This window comes from Dermacentor silvarum, chromosome 1 (assembly GCF_013339745.2).
Source record: "Dermacentor silvarum isolate Dsil-2018 chromosome 1, BIME_Dsil_1.4, whole genome shotgun sequence".
Taxonomy (NCBI): Eukaryota; Metazoa; Arthropoda; class Arachnida; order Ixodida; family Ixodidae; genus Dermacentor; species Dermacentor silvarum.
In genome coordinates this window covers 39,677,280-39,695,439 of record NC_051154.1, presented here as the reverse complement: position 1 = coordinate 39,695,439, position 18,160 = coordinate 39,677,280, and the positions used below count along the sequence as shown (strand labels likewise).

The 18,160-nt window shown below is 49.3% G+C and overlaps 2 protein-coding genes across 2 annotated transcripts in view; both read right to left on the bottom strand.

Moving 5' to 3' along the window:
- The window catches only part of LOC119460900 (unextended protein), a 66,037-nt gene that overhangs the window by 28,569 nt on the left and 19,308 nt on the right, over nucleotides 1–18,160 (bottom strand). The window lies entirely within an intron of this gene.
- On the bottom strand, nucleotides 7,763–17,243 carry LOC125945222 (uncharacterized). The gene is made up of 2 exons (XM_049666834.1): nucleotides 16,532–17,243; nucleotides 7,763–7,905 (listed from the first exon to the last, which is right to left on the bottom strand). Exon 1 carries the CDS (start codon nucleotides 17,241–17,243, stop codon nucleotides 16,563–16,565), a length of 681 nt encoding a protein of 226 aa, XP_049522791.1. The 3' UTR covers nucleotides 7,763–7,905; nucleotides 16,532–16,562.

Below are 18,160 nucleotides of genomic sequence, written 5' to 3'. Positions count from 1 at the left end.
ATGTCTTCCGGATGACGTATCGCGACGGGCACAGCTTTCGACCTACTCCACGTTTCTGGCGCGAAGCTTCACTGCCATTTTCACTTTCTTGCTAGATGAATTTTTCTTCGTGCTTAGATTCGACATTCATTTCGATAGGTTGGACGTAAGATCGGATCCGCCTCAGAGTGGATAATCCAAACATGGGGAAGTGGGCCAAGTATGCGAGAACGTATAAAAAAGAATGGGAGCAAGACCCCGAGCCAAAGGAGGGTTCTGGTGCTTTTACTTCTAGATGGTTTGCCCGTAATGTCATGGATGCAATGACGTTACTTTCTGCCAATATCGAAACATGTTCGCCACGATGACATCAGTGCACCACGTCACGAGAACTTCACCCACCGTGTTAGCTTAGCTTGTGAGGTGTCATGCTGCTGGCTCGATGACGCGGGTTTGATTCCCGGCCACGGCGGCCGCATTTCAATCAAGGCGAAATGCAGGGACACCCGTGTACTTAGGTGTACGTTAAAGAAACCTAGGTGGCCAAAATTAATCGGGAGTCCCCACTGCTTCATGCCTCCCAATCATATCGTGGTTTTGGCACGTAAAACCCCAGCAATTATTAGAGTTTTAGAATACGGTCCTCAAACGTATTGGGACCCCAAAGAAATAGCGTCGAAGCCACTGCGCATCCGCAAGACGGTAACTGTGCTTGGGTTTTGCGTCGGGCACGCTATTTCATCAATTTAGCGGGAGCCCCAAAAGCTACCCCAAAAGCTTTCGTCACCAAACATGGCGGCGCCCATCGAAGCGACGGCTCCAACCTAGCACAAAATTGGGCTCGATTCGTGGTAACGCGTGAAGTTCGTAGAAGTGACTGCGGTTATCGCTTTCTCTCAACATGTATAACGAAGATTGATTAATTATACGCCGCTGATTACGAATTCAATTGTCGATTTCATGGCTCGTAGGCCTATCACGGATTGACTTGGCTGGGTGAAGGTGCGTAAGGTTGGTTACTCAAAACTAAGCGCAACAAGTTGCATGCTGCTAATAGAATAAGTTCTAAATTGTAATTAAACACGAAAAAACGCAGTCTAAATTACTTTTCTTATCATAAAATGATATATTTTATTTTAATATTTATAACAGCTTTTCCTTGACGCCGTAGTGACGCTGCAAACGCAACACGCTATCCGCAAACGCAAAACGCCTATCCCAAAACTCTTCATTCTTGCATGCCCCAACGATAACACCTGCAAAGCTCTTTGGGGCCCCAAATTTAGAGGCACCTATTCTAAAACTTTATTAGCCATCAACATGGTTTGCTTTTTGACAGTAACCGGTTTTCACAGCATTACCACTGTTATCAATTTGTTGTTTACCATTGCTCTTTGTGCGCCGTCGCGGCTTTTACCATTTCGAGCGAGTCAGTTCGGGACGTGCTCGTCGCCGAAAACGACTGCGCGCTTCTCACACTAGTGTGCCGGTTTGCGCAGTAATCTTTTAAAGCTCCGCTTACACTGATTCAGACAGTGAGTGGCACCTGTTGCCTGTCGCTTTTCTTAACGCATGTTCTTGGCGTGTTAGAGACCTAAGATGGCGGCCAGGTTATTTAAATTGACACTATATAGGTAGTGTCTGCCCCAGCTAATCCGAGCCAAGCTAAATGAAAAAAAAACGAGAAAACAAAATAGGAATGTGAGAGAAATAACGCGAGATATCATAGCGCAAAAGACTTGTTTTAGCGCATCAAAAAAGAAGCCGTGTGCACGTCGCTGTCACAGATCGCTGGAGAGCTGAACTTCTACGTCGTAGGCAGAGATAACGTGAGAGATCGATGACGCTGAACATTATTTTGTGTTCACGACAGCTAAATAGCAGAGTTCGTAGTTAATATTACTGTAAATAACTAAAAACAAAAACTTAGTACTATCTGTCATAAAATAAAGGCACTGATTCGCCCTCTGCAGCGATTCTCTGGAACTTGAGAGCTTCCGGGGCCATCCAAAAAGTGTTCTGTGCAAGCATGATGTCGCTGTTGTTGATGTAAAGGGCCGACCGTCACGGCGGCACGGACATTTTGTTACGACGGGTTGTGCAAAAAAGGATTGCCGTAGTCGAATGTGAAAATGTATACACAAATAAAATTGCAAATAAAAATGGCTATATTTGGCTACGAAATATTTTGCACTTTTTTCTGTTTGGCTACATTTGGGCTACAACTTCTCTAGCTTTTGGCTACGCCGCCTCGTCAGACCTGGCAACACTGGTTCCATATACCGCCATTCCGGAGTCGGCGGCTATCTAACGGAGCAGAGAAAAAAAATTCGAGACTAAATTTCTTTTTGTCGCTTCTACATCACATATACATTAAAGCAGCGGATTAGCGTCCACCAATTCCCACAGTGCGCGGAGCCACATAATTTTTTTGTGTGTGTATCGCTCCCATACGTAGCCGAACGAAGCCGCTGCAATAAGTTTCGAACTCAGCCAGAACGATATAGTGGCTGGCTACCGTTCAATACAATGTATTCATCGCGAACCCTGCATCAGTATTGTTTAGGAGTTAGCTGTGCTCTTTTTCAGTTGCTATATTTGCATTTATTGCCATTTTTTTTTCGGGTTTACATTTCATAGGCCGCATTCGCAAAGCTTTTCGTTCGTATACGTACTCGATCCTTGCTATTGGCCGGCCGCGTTCGCTAATATGTCCAGCATGGTGAATGGCTGGAATTTGACCTTGCGAACAATTTCAGCGCAGGGGCTTTTTGTGAGAACGGGCCCAGTAGTGCACTGCTTCAGAAACGCATCGAGCGTTTACTGTGACACACCATCTTATGCTCGATACGCCGACAAATGTTACTTATGTAATTTGACAGACGCTCCAGTTTACAAGAGAATAAAGGCATCAGCCTTTATTTTAACCTTTGTTTGAAGTAATAATAGTGATCACGCATACAGCACGAACGTTATAGTGAAAATGCTTGCTGATCACATTCCCGGTTTTATTCTAAGCGGTTCTGCTAATGTCCAGCGCGTCGGCGAGCTGCGGATGGCAGCATCACGAGCACATCTCAGGAGACAAACACGGTTCCTGTCACGTAGGCAGCTGAGCGACAGGATGCGAGTGTATGCGTTGCCAACTCTAGAATGCCAAACAGGAGACGCGCACGGCTCGACTACGTAGAATCTCTCCGAGTGGAGATGCTTTCGGTGACGAAGAGAATGACACAACATCAGCGCGGCACGATGATACGCAGCAGCAGCGAAGACGAGCAGCGCGGTGCAACAGCGGGCATTTCCGTTACCCGCAAGATGGAGCGACACAGGTGGCCGGCCATATATGGATCCTGCATTATATACTCTTGTTACGCGAGCATACTAGATATCTATGCAGGAACACTGACCAGCTACGTCGCCGCGAGGGCGAGTTGATCGACGGCCACATTGGCAGACGTGCTGCATGTCATAGCAATTTCACTGCGACAGCAGTTAAGCGCTCGAAATTGTGGTTGCCTTGTCCGTCCTCACCGTTGACTGTGTTTCGTTGAGTATATAAGTAAGATACGAACGGGCCAGCTCCGAGCAAGCAAAAGACGCGTTGGTTTATGGAACACTCGTATTTACAAAGTGCAAATACGGGCAAAGGCGAAAAAAAAAAAAAAAAAAAAAACAGAGCGAAAGGGCATCGTACAGAGTGTGCGCGGTGATAAGTACCGGTATTGCGTGTATCCCGACAAGTCTAGATTAGCATATCGATGCACTTTCCTACCTTTGAAGGAGTGGAAAACCAAACAAAAACTAGGTAACATGGTGGTTCGACCAGCACTGCCGGAACAAATGCCATGGGGCCAGAACGTGATTCTCCCGGTCGCCTACCCACTCCTGAGGCCTTCTGTTTCGGGTAGATCTCAGCGCATGGGCTGACGCGGTCTGATTGCCCGTTGGTGGTTCACATCGCGGACTGGTTCCTCGTCGTCCGATCCCTCATCCGACGTATCTTCTGCATAACTCTCGAATAGTTCTTTCGTTGCAAGCAGATGTTGGCGGTTACGCCGTATAACTTCGCCCTTTTCTGTCATTACCACGTAAGATCCGGGCAACATCCTGCTGACTACCTTCGCCTTCATTGTCCATGTGTCCCCTTGAATGCGGACTACATGCCCTTTCTGCAATGGTGGAATGTGTGCCCTCATTAGCATGGTATGCTAATGTTTTTCACAGCGGCGTGTTGTTTCCTTGAAGTCCGGTATTGGCGTGCGTCCCGACAAGTCTAGATAGCATATCGATACAGACCGTACAGAATTTTTAAAGATCGCTCGTGGAAGATAGCATAATTTTACTCATTGAGCTCTATTACTCAAAGAGGCGGACATCATTTGCACGAGAAATCAATATCCATAACTGACTAAGAAAGAATGACTAATTAAGTTTTAATTAATCCCTCTATGGCACGCGTTGCAATTTACAAATTACAGCCGGTGAGTTGGTAATATTTATCCACTTGGAACAAATTTTCAGGATGACACCAGTTTCGACATATTAATTCCAAAAATGGGCGACGAAATACAACAATAAAAGAAAATCAAATATCGAACAGCTATCGACTGTAACAAATTAAGACAGCTTCAATTTAATGAACCCCGTCCTCCTCATCCGATCCGCTCACCCTCCCCACTTGCCTCCTATGTCGTCATTATCGGGCCAGTTAACTCAGTTCTCGGTGGAGCACTGCACGGGCCAATTTTTGCGGCCCGGGCCCGGCCCAGGCCCGTTTTTACATTGGGCGGCCCGCCCGAGCCCGATAAAAACTTTTATGGCGAGACCCGGGCCCGGCCCGGGCCCGAAAATAATCTACGTTACCCGCCCGGCCCGACCCGTCACCCCTTTACCTTAAGCCCAAGCCCGGCCCGAGCCCGACTCGAAACTGGCCCGAACCCGGCCCGAGACCGAAAAATACATGTTTTTCAGAGTTGAGAAGCCCGAGAATAACTCGGAGAAAGCCCGAGCCCGGCCCGGGCCCGCGTCAAAAAACCTGAGCCCGGCCCGGGCCCGTGAAAAAACTGCTCTACCCGGCCCGGCCCGGCCCACGGGCCGGGCCGGGCCCGGGCTTTCGGGTAAGCCCGAGCCCGTGCAGTGCTCTAGTTCTCGGTACATCATGAGTGACCCTGAGCAGTTTCTGAACGGTTTGTTGTCTTAGAAGCTAAAGTACTAAAGCAACTAAAGTGCAAAGGCATACGTTTTCATTTAAAGATGACCTTGTTGAGCTTGGAATTTATTATATGTCCCCCTTTTACATTCAAATATCCACTGAACAGCTTTTAGGTTGTTACGTAAGCTATTCCCGTGTGTGAAAAAAAAAAAAGGCAGATCTGCCCGAAGTGCAAAACATTAAGAGTGATAGCAATGTTTCGCGTTGCGCTTAAGCTCCTCAGGCGGTGTTGTGAGAATTAATACGCGGAGGCGACAGGTTGACGCGACACAGCATGCGAGGAAGCTGCTGCTGCTGTGCCGCAGAAACAGCGCCTAGTTATTGACCCTTTTCGCGGTGATCCCGTGGGCGCTGTCATGTTTGATCACGTGGTGACGCGTTCATTGCTTGCCTCAACTGCCTCCGTTGCCTCCCTGTTTACAATGGAAGTGTAAGACGCCGGCGCGGCTTAGAAAACCTCTGTTTTCGGAGATATCGTGGAGTGTGACTTGGTGGACGACACGAAGCTTTGATCACAGCTTCAGAGAACATGCAAAAGCGCTTTCGGAACTGATTAAGCTATGCCAAACGGCGCAAGCAGCGTATATGGTGCTTGTTCTAAAAGCGGGGCTAAATATGTATTGCCAGCTATCCAAGATGATGAATTCATTCAGGATTAGTGTGTTTTGCTCTTTGTTCTTTATTCGGAAAATATTTTGAAGCAGTGGCTTGTCAGTTTCTGACTCAGTGAAGTTCCTCGGTGCGGCCACTATCTGATTATTTCCTGCCTAATCGCTCGCGGGTGTGCTCAGTTCCGATAGATTTGTTCTTGCTGCGCACAAGGCTTGAAACGTAGCTGTTTTGTACATTGTAATACCTTGTAGCAAATATATATTACAGCTATAGTAACTCGCTTACTCTGTGGACCGTCACGAAACATTCAGCTTCGACCATTCGTTCGCCATAGGTGCAGTCCGTCCTTTATTGTGCGTATACAGTGCGCATATATTCCAGTGTGCGCCCATTCACTTATTCTTGATACGTCGGCGATAGAGTGGGCGTAAGTTTTCCTGCCATTTCGGACAGATGTGTATAAATAACGTGCGCGAAACTTACTATGACAGGAAGCGGCGCTACTCCCTTTGTCATTGTTTAACGAGTGGTACTCACTCTTGCCAACGTTCTGGCGATGAAGCCCTTTCTTGAAGGTTAGCGATACGAGGCTGGCGGATGAGCAAATTTCTGTATCCTCGAGGAAAGCCGTACATCACGAAGAGCCGGTAACACGTTCGGACATTTGCAGCAGCGGTCCGCGAACTTGGTCACACAGATTCATTCTATTCCTTAACATGCCAGTCACTATTTTTGCAGCCAACTACTGCACACGTCTTCAATCCACATGATTAAATCTAGCATGATTGGAGCACAGTGTGTTAGCGAAAACTCAGTTGCATTTCCGACAGCTGATCGCACAGAAGCAAGGTAGACGCGGTAATGGTTTCGTATTCGTGCGTGGTCGCTGAGGAGAGGTATGGCGCGCCGCCGTGAGCGCCATCTCGTTTCTCTAAAACAAACTGCTCCGCGAAAAGGGTCAATAACAACGATTAGCCGTCTTAAAACACTGGCGTGATAGGAGCGGCGCCACCGGCGTTGCGGGCGTCGCACCTCGATTACAGTACCTGGATGGTGCATGAGATGAGAACAAAAGAGAACCGTCGGCGTTCGTATATCTAACCCCCGTATTCGGAAATGCGCCTTAACTTGAAGCCCATGCTTGACTTGATCTAAATGACCCCTGTCGTGAACGCGCCGAGGGAAACGCATTGAGCGTCTTGGGCATGTTTCACGCTTGGCGTCATTTAGATCAAGTAAAGCACGGGCTCCAATTGAAGATGCATTTCTGAACACTGGTGTTAGTTGCAGTTCGCACAATTGAAGTGTCCGTTCTGTTCAAACCACTGTGTACCCAGCCGTGTGGTACGCACGCAGACTGAAAACGAGAACGGTGCCATTGCATGGTGCGTCTACTTAGCTTCATCGTTTTTGCAGCCAAATGCGCTGCGCGTCTCTCGCGTCTATGGAGACCTAACCCTCCACGGGGAGGCTGCACGTGGGCGGTCGATATCGTGACAGCACGGCGGCGGCATGGATGTGCCAGGAATGTCTATATAATTGCTAACGCAATAAAAGAAGAAAAGAAACCGATGCACAGTATTCGTAAAGTAATTTAAAAAAAAACTTCAATATCGCGAACAGTTCAATGAATAACATTAGTTTGTCTAATCTTACGCCTCTATCGCTTTCAGTTGCGGCAAAGCTGTAACGACACTATTGCGCATTCGTAAATGACGCAGGACAACTCGGTTCTTGCATGGCGATAAGAATACGGGCAGCGGTACGTGTACATCATTGGTGATTTGCGCACCTAAATCTTGTGGAGCCTCGATCGTATCTCCCCGCGTACAGTGCGCCACAGTCACACTTGAGCAAACGTTGCAAAGCAAGTAAAGAGTAATATACCAGAGCAGCTACTAATATGGTCGGCATACCGTTCTAAAAACTGTGGGACTTAGTAGCGGGGAAACTGCTGCTGCTACTGATGATGATGATGAAGCCTCAATTAATGGCAAAAACCCACTTCCGTAAGCTGCTCTAGATCCAAGTCCGAAGCGACATCATGGCTGGAGACGAAGGAAGACGAAGAATGGTCTCGCGGGGATCGGTCGCGGGACCTCGTGGCCACTCGCACGCTCGAGCCAGCAGCTAGAAACGGGGCGGCCGACACTGAGCACCTGGAGGCTCAGTTCCATTTCGGACACCGGACACGACCCGTCCAAGTTGCTGCGCCCTCATAAACCAGCCCTTCGCGCTGAGTGTCACTCATTCCCTGCCCCGGAGCCTGGATGAGGGACAGCGGACCCCCCAAACAATTCCGGATGACGGCCCCGGGACGAATCCCGCCGCTCTGGGTCGCGCGGCCCACCCGCAGGCGTATGCTGTGGCCTCCGCGGTACCCCCCTGTGTTTTCGCTCTACTTCGTGCCCTTCCAAGGAGGACGACCATCCGAGGTAACAGGAGCAGGCGGTGGGCCCAGCGTGCCGGCAAGAACGGACAAGATATTACCGTTAGAGTGGAATGGGTGCACGTTCGACCGGTACACACCTGCCGCGACCAAGGGAGCCGCCGCTGCTGCAGCTGCCAGCTGGCACATGGCTTCTCCCGGCGAGCCATCCATTCCACCGCCACCGTTTGGCCGGCCCAGGTCGTTCGAGCGGTATCAAGGGTTCTCGCGCTCCCAGAGCCGCCGAGGAAAGCACCAGCAAGTTTACCCTCGGAGGGCCCCCGCGCCGCCATGGACGCCGGGCCCACTCCCGCAGGACATACCAGGTCCGGACCCGGTAGCAGCAAGCAGCTCGCCGTCGTCGCAGTGGGCGCCACCTTCGCACCGGCACAGAGAGCAGAACCAGACAATTCCGCGAAAGGAGAACAAGGCGCCCGCGAGCCACATGCGCTTGCCGCCTTTCCTGGCAATGGGAACAAAATGCCGTCTCCGACTACGGCGACTCACGTGCCGGGCCACCCACCCGACGCCGCTACGTCCAGGAACAAGAACTCCGCGGCAGCCGCCCGACTATCATCCTCGCTCAGGGCGGCCTTCGGAGCCGACGAGAGCTGCGCATTGGCAGCACTGTCGAAGAGTAAAGAGGTGCCCGGCATAGCGTCGCCGATGAATCGGGCTTCCAGGAGCGGCGGCAAGTGCAGGACCGCCGGAGGTGGCAACATGACTGTGCGCCTGTCCCACCACGCTGGCCTTCCCGAGTCCGACGTGCTGGGGGCTAAGCCCAGGGAGCCTCCGCGCACGAACATGAAATTTGCCAAGGCTTCGTCGGAATGTTCAAGTGACAATGCGCCATACAACAGCGGCAACAAGACCTTCGAGTGCCGCCATTCGGGAACATCCCCCGTCATACCGTTCGACGGTGCTGAAGGACTTCAACCACCACCAACAAGCAAGTCGACGCTCGCGGCACGACAAGCGACGTCAAGCCTGTGCTCTGGGTAACCACGGGGTCTGGACTTCCGCGTGCGCTACGAGGCCGAAATTGTCGGCACCAACATTATCGTCACCAGAGAAGAACCGAGCCCAGAAAAAAAAAATAGGGCACCGGACCTTGCGGCCGCAGGGGCCACAGAATAGATGGCGACACTGTCGCAGAGGTCCGCTAGCACCGGACATTTATTAAACGTATTTAGAATTTGTGAGATGGCTCTCTTGTCTAATCCGAGGTGTGTCGGGAGTGATAAGTGCGCTATGAGGAGCAGGATCTACAACCGGTCTAGCTCTACAATCGTACTGCATTACAGATTGACCTCGATAGGACGTCCCGCTGGTGTTCCGATTGGCTAAGAAAACGTCCGTCCATCCATCCTCACCGTTACGCTGACGATGGCCTCTGACGTCATCGGTGGCACAACGACGCTTTTTTGTCGTTAGGCCACCTCGTCGTCTCCAGCTTCGCCCCCTCCCCCCGTCATTGCCGCAGCGCACAGAAAAAAGAAAACTTGGCGCATTTGGGAACCGAGCGCACTGAGCTAGAGCGCAACAACAGTGCTGGGAATTTAGTGCAAGCAAGGCTTTGCGCTTCACACTCTGAGAGCAGTGTCGTCTGTGCATGCATTTCGGAGGCCAAGCTCGAGTCAGTGTATAGTGGACGAGGATGACATCATGTACATCGCAAAGAAATTGTTCTCGAAGGGATGGCGTTGTGTATACATTCGTCGTCATGCTCGTGAAAACATCGATGGATGATGGTGATAAGCCTCAAACATGGCATATATACCTAGTTCATATATAGACAAGTTCTGGAAACTTGTCACTCTGGCAATGCTACCTCGACTGATAACACACAAAAGAAACGAAAGTAAACATGATGCACCAATGTTATTTGAATCAAATGTAGTCAAATAATAAAATTCTGAACCGCCTAGAAAAAGAAAAGGGTTAGGCGTAAGCCTCTCGCCAAATAGCTGCGAATAAAAAGTTGCATAAAGCTATACAATTTAACGAAATAAATCTAGCCTGCTTAAACAGGGGGAATCTGGGAGTGCTAAAGTATTTTCATGTGTGTAGTTAGAATTCCACAACACACATTACTATGTCATACAGGAAGCAAGTTGCGTGCAACACAAAGAAAAAAAAAGTCAGAACTTTTTATAAAACTCACACTGGTCTTTATGTACTATCCCAGAATTATATTTACCTTTTAAATTTTATAATAAATGTTTATATATATATATATATATATATATATATATATAATCAAATTACTTATTTAACCTATTAAATTTTTATACGGCTGCACCTCTTCCCTCTAACAAACCACCCTATAACCGCTGGGTTCTTGTCCAGTTCCCCGTAGTGGGTGAATGCAACAATTTGAGAAAAAAGCAAGCAAGCGAAAATTATTGGCCTATACCCCCTTAGTGGAAAACCTTCACGGGCTTTATACCACCGCTATCCCACTGTGAAAAGTTTTATTGCCCCTTAGTGCGTACGAGTCATGACAGAGAGAGGTTCATCATGATCACCATAAAATGGAGATATCCTCTCTGGGAGAATGCTTCTTGCTCGGTAAATGAGGTCGGAGCCAAAATGAATCGCTGAAGTCTGCTGCCTTTTTTGCCACGCACTTGCGAAAATCGCTTGGATTTTCGCATGGCTTATGTAACGGAAGTAACATTTTCTACTAGCTTATAAATTATCACGTTGATTCACTTCGCTTAAACCATCTATATACATACAGTTGTAAATTGTAAGCTTGATTCAACAGTGGCTTTATTCTTTTTCATCTTCTCCACTTCAGTTATGAAAAGAAAAGGCTCTATAGAGCACGTACGTACCTGAAATAGACTGTTAAATCTGACTTTTCTTTTTTAAAGCAACAAATTTAATGCGAAATATTTACGCGGTTGCCTGTAGTGAGAGAAAAAAAAAACAGAGGCTATCTTTATTAAAACCTGGACACGTTTTCCCTGTGGCACGCTTAGCCTGATTCTCCAGATGGGATTGGTGAGAAATGAAATTATATAAACATTGAACATCACAAACACACAACGTACACATTCGGTCATATGCAAAACTAATCAGCTAGTGTAACGCTCGTTAAGCGCTCCGAATGAATTTAATAGGGAGGGTCCGAACTAAAACTTTGGCAGCGCCGACTCGCGCGTTCGCTTCCAAGAGGCGGTGGGGCTTCATACGTGTGCAAGCAGCTGGCGTTTGGCCTCAGCCTGCCGCACTGCCGAGTCGGATCGGGCGCGCGTTTGCGCGGGGGTCATTGCTCGAGCTCGCGAAAGGAGCTCGCAACCCGCGCCTTGTGTTGCAGTGTCACGAGCGAACGTCGAACTCGGCGTTTGTTCACGTTGATTCTTGCACTATTTCTTGAATGTTTTCCTTGATTCTTGCGCGACGATGTGAATACAGCTACAGCCTGCCTTACATTTAACCGATCGAAAGCTCGCGGACATAGTATTAACGGAAGTTGGCTTTGCCACGTAACCCCGTGTGAGAATTTCGCAATTCAGGTGAATCACCTTTCCTGGTATATGCACGATAGTTTCATTATACGAGCGTCGCAATGGAACGTTTGCTTTCAAGTGTGCAAACTTCTTTCAATGCACTTCGTTTATGATGCGGTGGTTATAAAATGCTACTATTTAGACCGAATATGCGGCGTCAAAATGGCATACTGGGCAGCTCATACGAAGCGGCCCTACTGAATCTATTTGAAGCCGATTATAGCACCAGCATTTTTTGGGCAGGTAGCCTATTTGTTTCTAAACCCAAACCTTGGTTCCAATAATCTGGGTCGCTTTCAGAGCCGTTACGAGCCAGCATGTCTCGATCACCCGCATGGAGACTCCAATACCTTCTGGTGCAGAGACGCATTTTTATTCGATTCTTGTTTGCTTAAACCAGGGCATAAGGCTACCAACTCCCCCCACACTCATTATCTTTCAAGACGGCCTGAGATCGGCATTTAAATGTTACAATGCTATTGTTACATATCCGATTATATATTCTGCATGTCTGAAATACTCAACCTGTCTTTGACGGCCACTGGGCCCTTAGAATATTACAGTACAAAGTATGCGCTGTAGGAATCGAAGAACAGGAGGAGCTGAATTGAGTAAACTGAACAAAAGCAAGAACAAAAACAAAAAACAAAACAAAGCAAACGTTAACTCGAACCTAGAGAAAGAAATATAAAAACGAAGTATATTTAAATTCAGGTGTAATATTTTGATATTCTTTTCTTAGCATTTACATTGTGTGTCAGCATGAAATCGTTGGTATCCAAGCGCACTGATCAAATCGACCATATTGATTCAATTGGATCAAAAGTAATGTTTGCATTCGTATATTACAAAACAGGCATTAAAATAACAACACATTCGAGATACGATCACCCGAGTAGGCGATTGTTTTACAGCATGCAAATATTACTTATTGATATCTTGCGTTTGAAATTAAAAACTGCTATAACTGTTAGTCGGGTCATAAGATTTAATAACCCTTTTCACATAAGCATTTCACATCCTTCTCCATCCCGTATGACAAAGAAACATTACCCTCTACAATTTTAATTTACCTCCTATTCACAGCATGTGTGCGGAACGTCATTCCACAATTGTTGGAGCCGGAAATTTGAACAGTATATCACCGGATACGAAAATACCGCATAATCTTAATTCTTTAATAAAAGGCTATACATGGCTCACTACTATCATGGCATTACTGACTACTTTTTGTCTGTGCGCCGCTGTCTCCTAGCCTGATTCTTCTCTGCTGCATCTGATTATTCCACTTTTTTGTCTTCAGAACGTATATTATTGTAGAACGTTGTTTATAATGTTTAGCTTCTTGTTGCCATTGTATCCCCAATGAGTTGCCCAGCTTCTTACTAGTATTTACTAATCCGACTCACACTATAACATCTGGCTACAGGACCAGAAAGTGTTTGCATTTCCTCTATGAAAATAAAAAATAAAAAAATTCTAATCTGGAGAATCTACGTGCCATATGTGTGGAAGGAATGCGCAGCAGGCTAATTGTTCCCCATGTGGCAGCCGCCAGGGACCACAGCAAGAAAGATTGTCTCGAAGTTTCTTCACTATGGTTCGAGGCAGAAAAATAATAATTTAGGGCTATTTGATTTCTGAACCAAACTAGGTGACCGCGGACGCTGAGACCGGTGAGCGCTGCAAGAAATTGAAAGTAATTAGCAAGAAGTGTGCAAGTAACACGTGACTGACGAAACTCCCCAGTGCGCGCGACTCGCGGTCGCTGCGCTTCTTGCTCGTTTCGAAGGCCTAACGCTTCCTCTGGCAGTGTTGCCTATACCATTCTCTTGAACTCTGCGGACGAGAGCCCACCCTGCTTTGTCGGCTGTGGCTAGGGGTGGCCTTTACGAAGTCAACTGCTTTTCGCTTGGGAATGGCCGACAACGCCTCGTGTGATGACTGTGGTCGCGGGGAGACCCTCGAAGCACACTAGAGTGTGCAGAGACGGGCGCCCGCAATTGCTCTAGCTCGCTTTCATCAAATACCATTATCAGAGCTAACCATTTTGGAATGTTCTTCATCATAAGCCACCCGCCGCGATGGCTTACTGGTTTCAGTCAGTGTTGCGCTGCTAAACACGAGGTCGCAATATCGATGGGGGCGAACTGCTAGAACGCCCGTGTACCGTGCATTAGGTGCACGGTAATGAGCCCTAGGTAGTCAAGATTAACCCGGAGTCTCCCAACTCCTGCACTCGTATCTCTTTTAACAGCGAAGCTGTTTAAGCCAGCCGTAATTTTGGCCAGCCGTAACTGTCCGCTGGCTAACACTCCCAGGGTTAGATCTAGTTGTAAAACATAAATAGCCCAGAAAGTGGATGGGAAAACGGTTCCGCGGTAGCTCAATGGTGAGAGCATCGCACGCGTAATGCGAAGACGTGGGTTCGTTCCCCACCTGCGGACAGTTGTTTTTTCATCCGTTTTCATTTCCATTAATTTATCATTTCTTTAATTCAATTAGTAAGTACGAGTAATTTCCCCTATGTTGTTCTTGGTGTCATTGTTTGTTGGCTTCTTATGATGTGATGATTAATAAAATCGGGCCCCTCGGTTCCCTTTCTTCTCGTTCATATATATAATATATATATATATATATATATATATATATATATATATATATATATATATAATACGCTTTTGTTTATAATGCGTTAAGCGATGTTTTTCTTATCTCGCCTCTTTGCTGTACTTTCTGGTAACCTGTGCCAAACAGCGCATTTTCACATTAAAGCTTATTTTGAAAGTTAGCGCTCGTCCTTGTGTCTTGTCGTCCTGTTATTGCCATTGTGTTATATATATATATATATATATATATATATATATATGCTCATTTGCACCATAAAGGAATACTAACTAGCCCCATCTGCCACCATTCAAAGTTACCCGCATACAGCTTGACACGAGTAGGCTTGGCGATGATATATGTCTAGCGATACAGTATAGTTTTCGTGGAACGGAAGACTGCGGGAGACCTATCCAAAAACCGCTTCTATGGTAGAGAAAGCCGATGACGGCCCCATAAGTGAGGCAAAGTGCTATCGACAAATTTATTCTCTCGAAACAGTTCGGCGTGGATGCGGGGTCTAACTTGCACACACCAAGGAGCATCAGTTAGTCGCAGCATTACCCGCTGCGGTGGCAAAGCGGCTATGGTGTTGCGCTGCTAAGCACGAGGTCGCGGGATCAAATCCCGGCCACGGCGACCGCATTTGGATGGGCGCGGAATTCAAAAACGCCCGTTTAACGTCCATTGGGGGCGCGCTAAAGATCCCCTGGAGGTCAAAATTAATCCGGAGTCCCCCACTACGGCGTGCCTCGTAATCAAATCGTGGTTTTGGCGCGTAAAAACCCCATAATTCAACCCAGTCGCAGCATTTAAAGCGCCGACGCTACCCTGCATGCAGAGAAATCTCGTGTCTGTCTCATGCCTGTCTCGTTCCGTGGTTACACCCTTAAAAGAGAGTGTACACCCAAATTTGCAGTGCCTCATGAAAGCCAGATTCACTTTAAGCTAACGCTCTCATCAGCAGCCCCGAACTCCAATCCCAAGCGCGCAAAATGCGCAGGAGAAGCGCAACACGTCGCAATAATCGCTGCGGCAGTCATGCGCCGCGATGAAATGTGGCTCCAACCGAGCGAACCAATGAGTGCATATGCGACCGCGCGGCCGCAGTCGTCGAGTATACATGCATATGAGGGAGACCTTAACGACGACGGCGGCAGAGCGCTCTGTTCACAGGCGACACCGCTCTAATTTGCCATTCAAATTTGTCAAATCAGTGCCGTCGTCCCCCCGTCATCCCTCTGTCGTTGGCGCGCGCGCTAACGATTCCGCCGCAGGCGAGTCGTGGTGGGTCTGTCTCGGACCACTGCTCGCGCGCAGATTCGGGATTTTCGCGCTGCCAAATAGCTGTCGGCGAGGCCCGCGTTTTTCTCTCCCCGTCGGCCATCGCAAAGCCGGCCGGTGCCCCCCCCCATATGTGAGCCGATAATGGGACGCACGGTCGCGTTGTGCTCTTCTTTCACCCGGGCCGCGGTGTCCTATTCCGGGCGTTTCATTAGGCTCCGATACTGAACTCAGCCGCAGCAGCCACCGCGGCCGCCGGTGGTTGCTCCGCTTCATCAATCACGGCAGCCACCGGAGACGCGCGCAATCGCCGAATGACGCTGCCTCCGTTGGCTCTTTCGCTTTACGCGTTAATTCGGCGTTAACGAGACCTATAGAGCGCCTGTCATGTCCTCTGAAGGACGATTTTCACGTGAAATACCCGGGCTCGTTATGTGCGCGTTTAAGAATACCGCAACGTGCGCGATTGATCGAGATTGGGAAGAGCAGCCGCAGGTTCGCAGTTCTACAAGCATTGTTCGTCCACCAAACTTCTCTTATCCACATTTCTGAGCATATTTCAATGGTATTCTGAAAGAATAACGGCAACCGATAGGATTTCCGAGCGCCCTAATTCTGACTACAAGTTCAGTTGTACAAGTTCCTTCGACATTTTTGGCCACAATCGATGCACTGGTGAGAGTGACAGATGCCGGTCACCACGTGATGTGCATTCCCCGACTTAGTAGCGGGGAAACTGCTGCTGCTACTGATGATGATGATGAAGCCTCAATTAATGGCAAAAACCCACTTCCGTAAGCTGCTCTAGACGCAAGTCTGCATGAAGCGACATCGTGGCTGGAGACGAAGGAAGACGAAGAATGGTCTCGCGGGAATCGGTCGCGGGACCTCGTGGCCACCCGCACGCTCGAGCCAGCAGCTAGAAACGGGGCGGCCGACACTGAGCACCTGGAGGCTCAGTTCCATTTCGGACACCGGACACGACCCGTCCAAGTTGCTGCGCCCTCACAAACCAGCCCTTCTCGCGGAGTGTCTCTCTCCGTCTCTGCCCCGGAGCCTGGATGAGGGACAGCGGAGACCGCAAACAACGCCGGACGGCGGCCCCTGGACGAATCCCGCCGCACTGGGCCACGCGGCCCACCCGCAGGCGTACGCTGTGGCCTCCGCGGTACCGTCCTCTGGTTTCACTCAACTTCGTGCCCTTCCAAGGAGGACGACCATCCGAGGTAACAGGAGCACGCGGTGGGCCCAGCATGCCGGCAAGAACGGACAAAACGTTGCCGTTTGAGTGGAATGGGTACACGTTCGGCCGGTATACCTGCCGCAACCAAGGGAGCTGCCGCTGCTGCAGCTGCCAGCTGGCACATGGCTTCTCCCTGCGAGCCACCCATTCCACCGCTACCGTTTGGCCGGCCCAGATCGTTCGAGTGGCATCAAGGGTTCTCGCGCTCCCAGAGCCGCTGAGGAAACCACCAGGAAGTTTACCCTCAGAGGGCCCCCGCGCCGCCATGGACGCCGGGCCCACTTCCGCAGGACAGACGCGATCCGGACCCGGTAGCAGTAAGCAGCTCGCCGTCGCCGCCGTGGGCGCCACCTTCATACCGGCCCAGGGAGCAGAACCCGAGAATTCCGCGAGAGGAGAACAAGACACCCGCGAGCCACATGCACTTGCCGTCTTTCCTGGCAATGGCAAACCAGCTGCCGTCGCCGACCACGACCACTCACGTGCCGGGCCACCCACCCGCAGCCGCTGCGTTCAGTAACAAGAACTCCGCGGCAGTCACCCCGCTACCATCCTCGCTCAGGGCGGCCTTCGGAGCCGACGACAGCTGTGCATCAACAGCACTGTCGAAGAGAAACGAGGTGCCCGGCATAAAGTCGCCGATGAATCAGGCTACAAGGCCGAAATTGTCGGCAGCAACATTATCGTCACCAGAGAAGAACCGAGCCCAGAAAAGAAGTAGGGCACCGGACCGGCGGCCGCAGGGGCCACTGAATCTAAGGCGACACTGTCGCAGACATCCGCTAGCACCGGACATTGAGTAATTAAACGCATTTGTAATTTCTGAGATGGCTCTTTTGTCTAATACGAGGTGTGGCGGAAGTCATAATTGCGCTGCGGGGAGCAGGATCTACAACCGGTGTAATAGCAACACCTCCTTCGAACCATTTTTAGGGATGCGGGTCATGTGGCGTGACGTCGGCCACGTCGCGGCCTGTCGGCCGACCAACTTCGCCTATAGCCTTCGCGAGCCCGAGATGCGATCTGCACAATGCAACCTTAGCGGGAATAATTGTGAACGTAATAAGGTGTATAGGTGTTGGGCTAAATGGGTCCCGGTAGTTCTTTGACACGAAAAACCGCACTGCAACGTGAACACACGTTATTTTTAAGCCCCGAAATTTCCGAGACCGACCGGATCCTCCTTCAAGAGTGAGATAGTGTGAGGCGTACAGCAGTATTTATATGCGTTTTGGGCGCTTTTACAGGCGCGGAGACACTTTTTGTAGACCTTG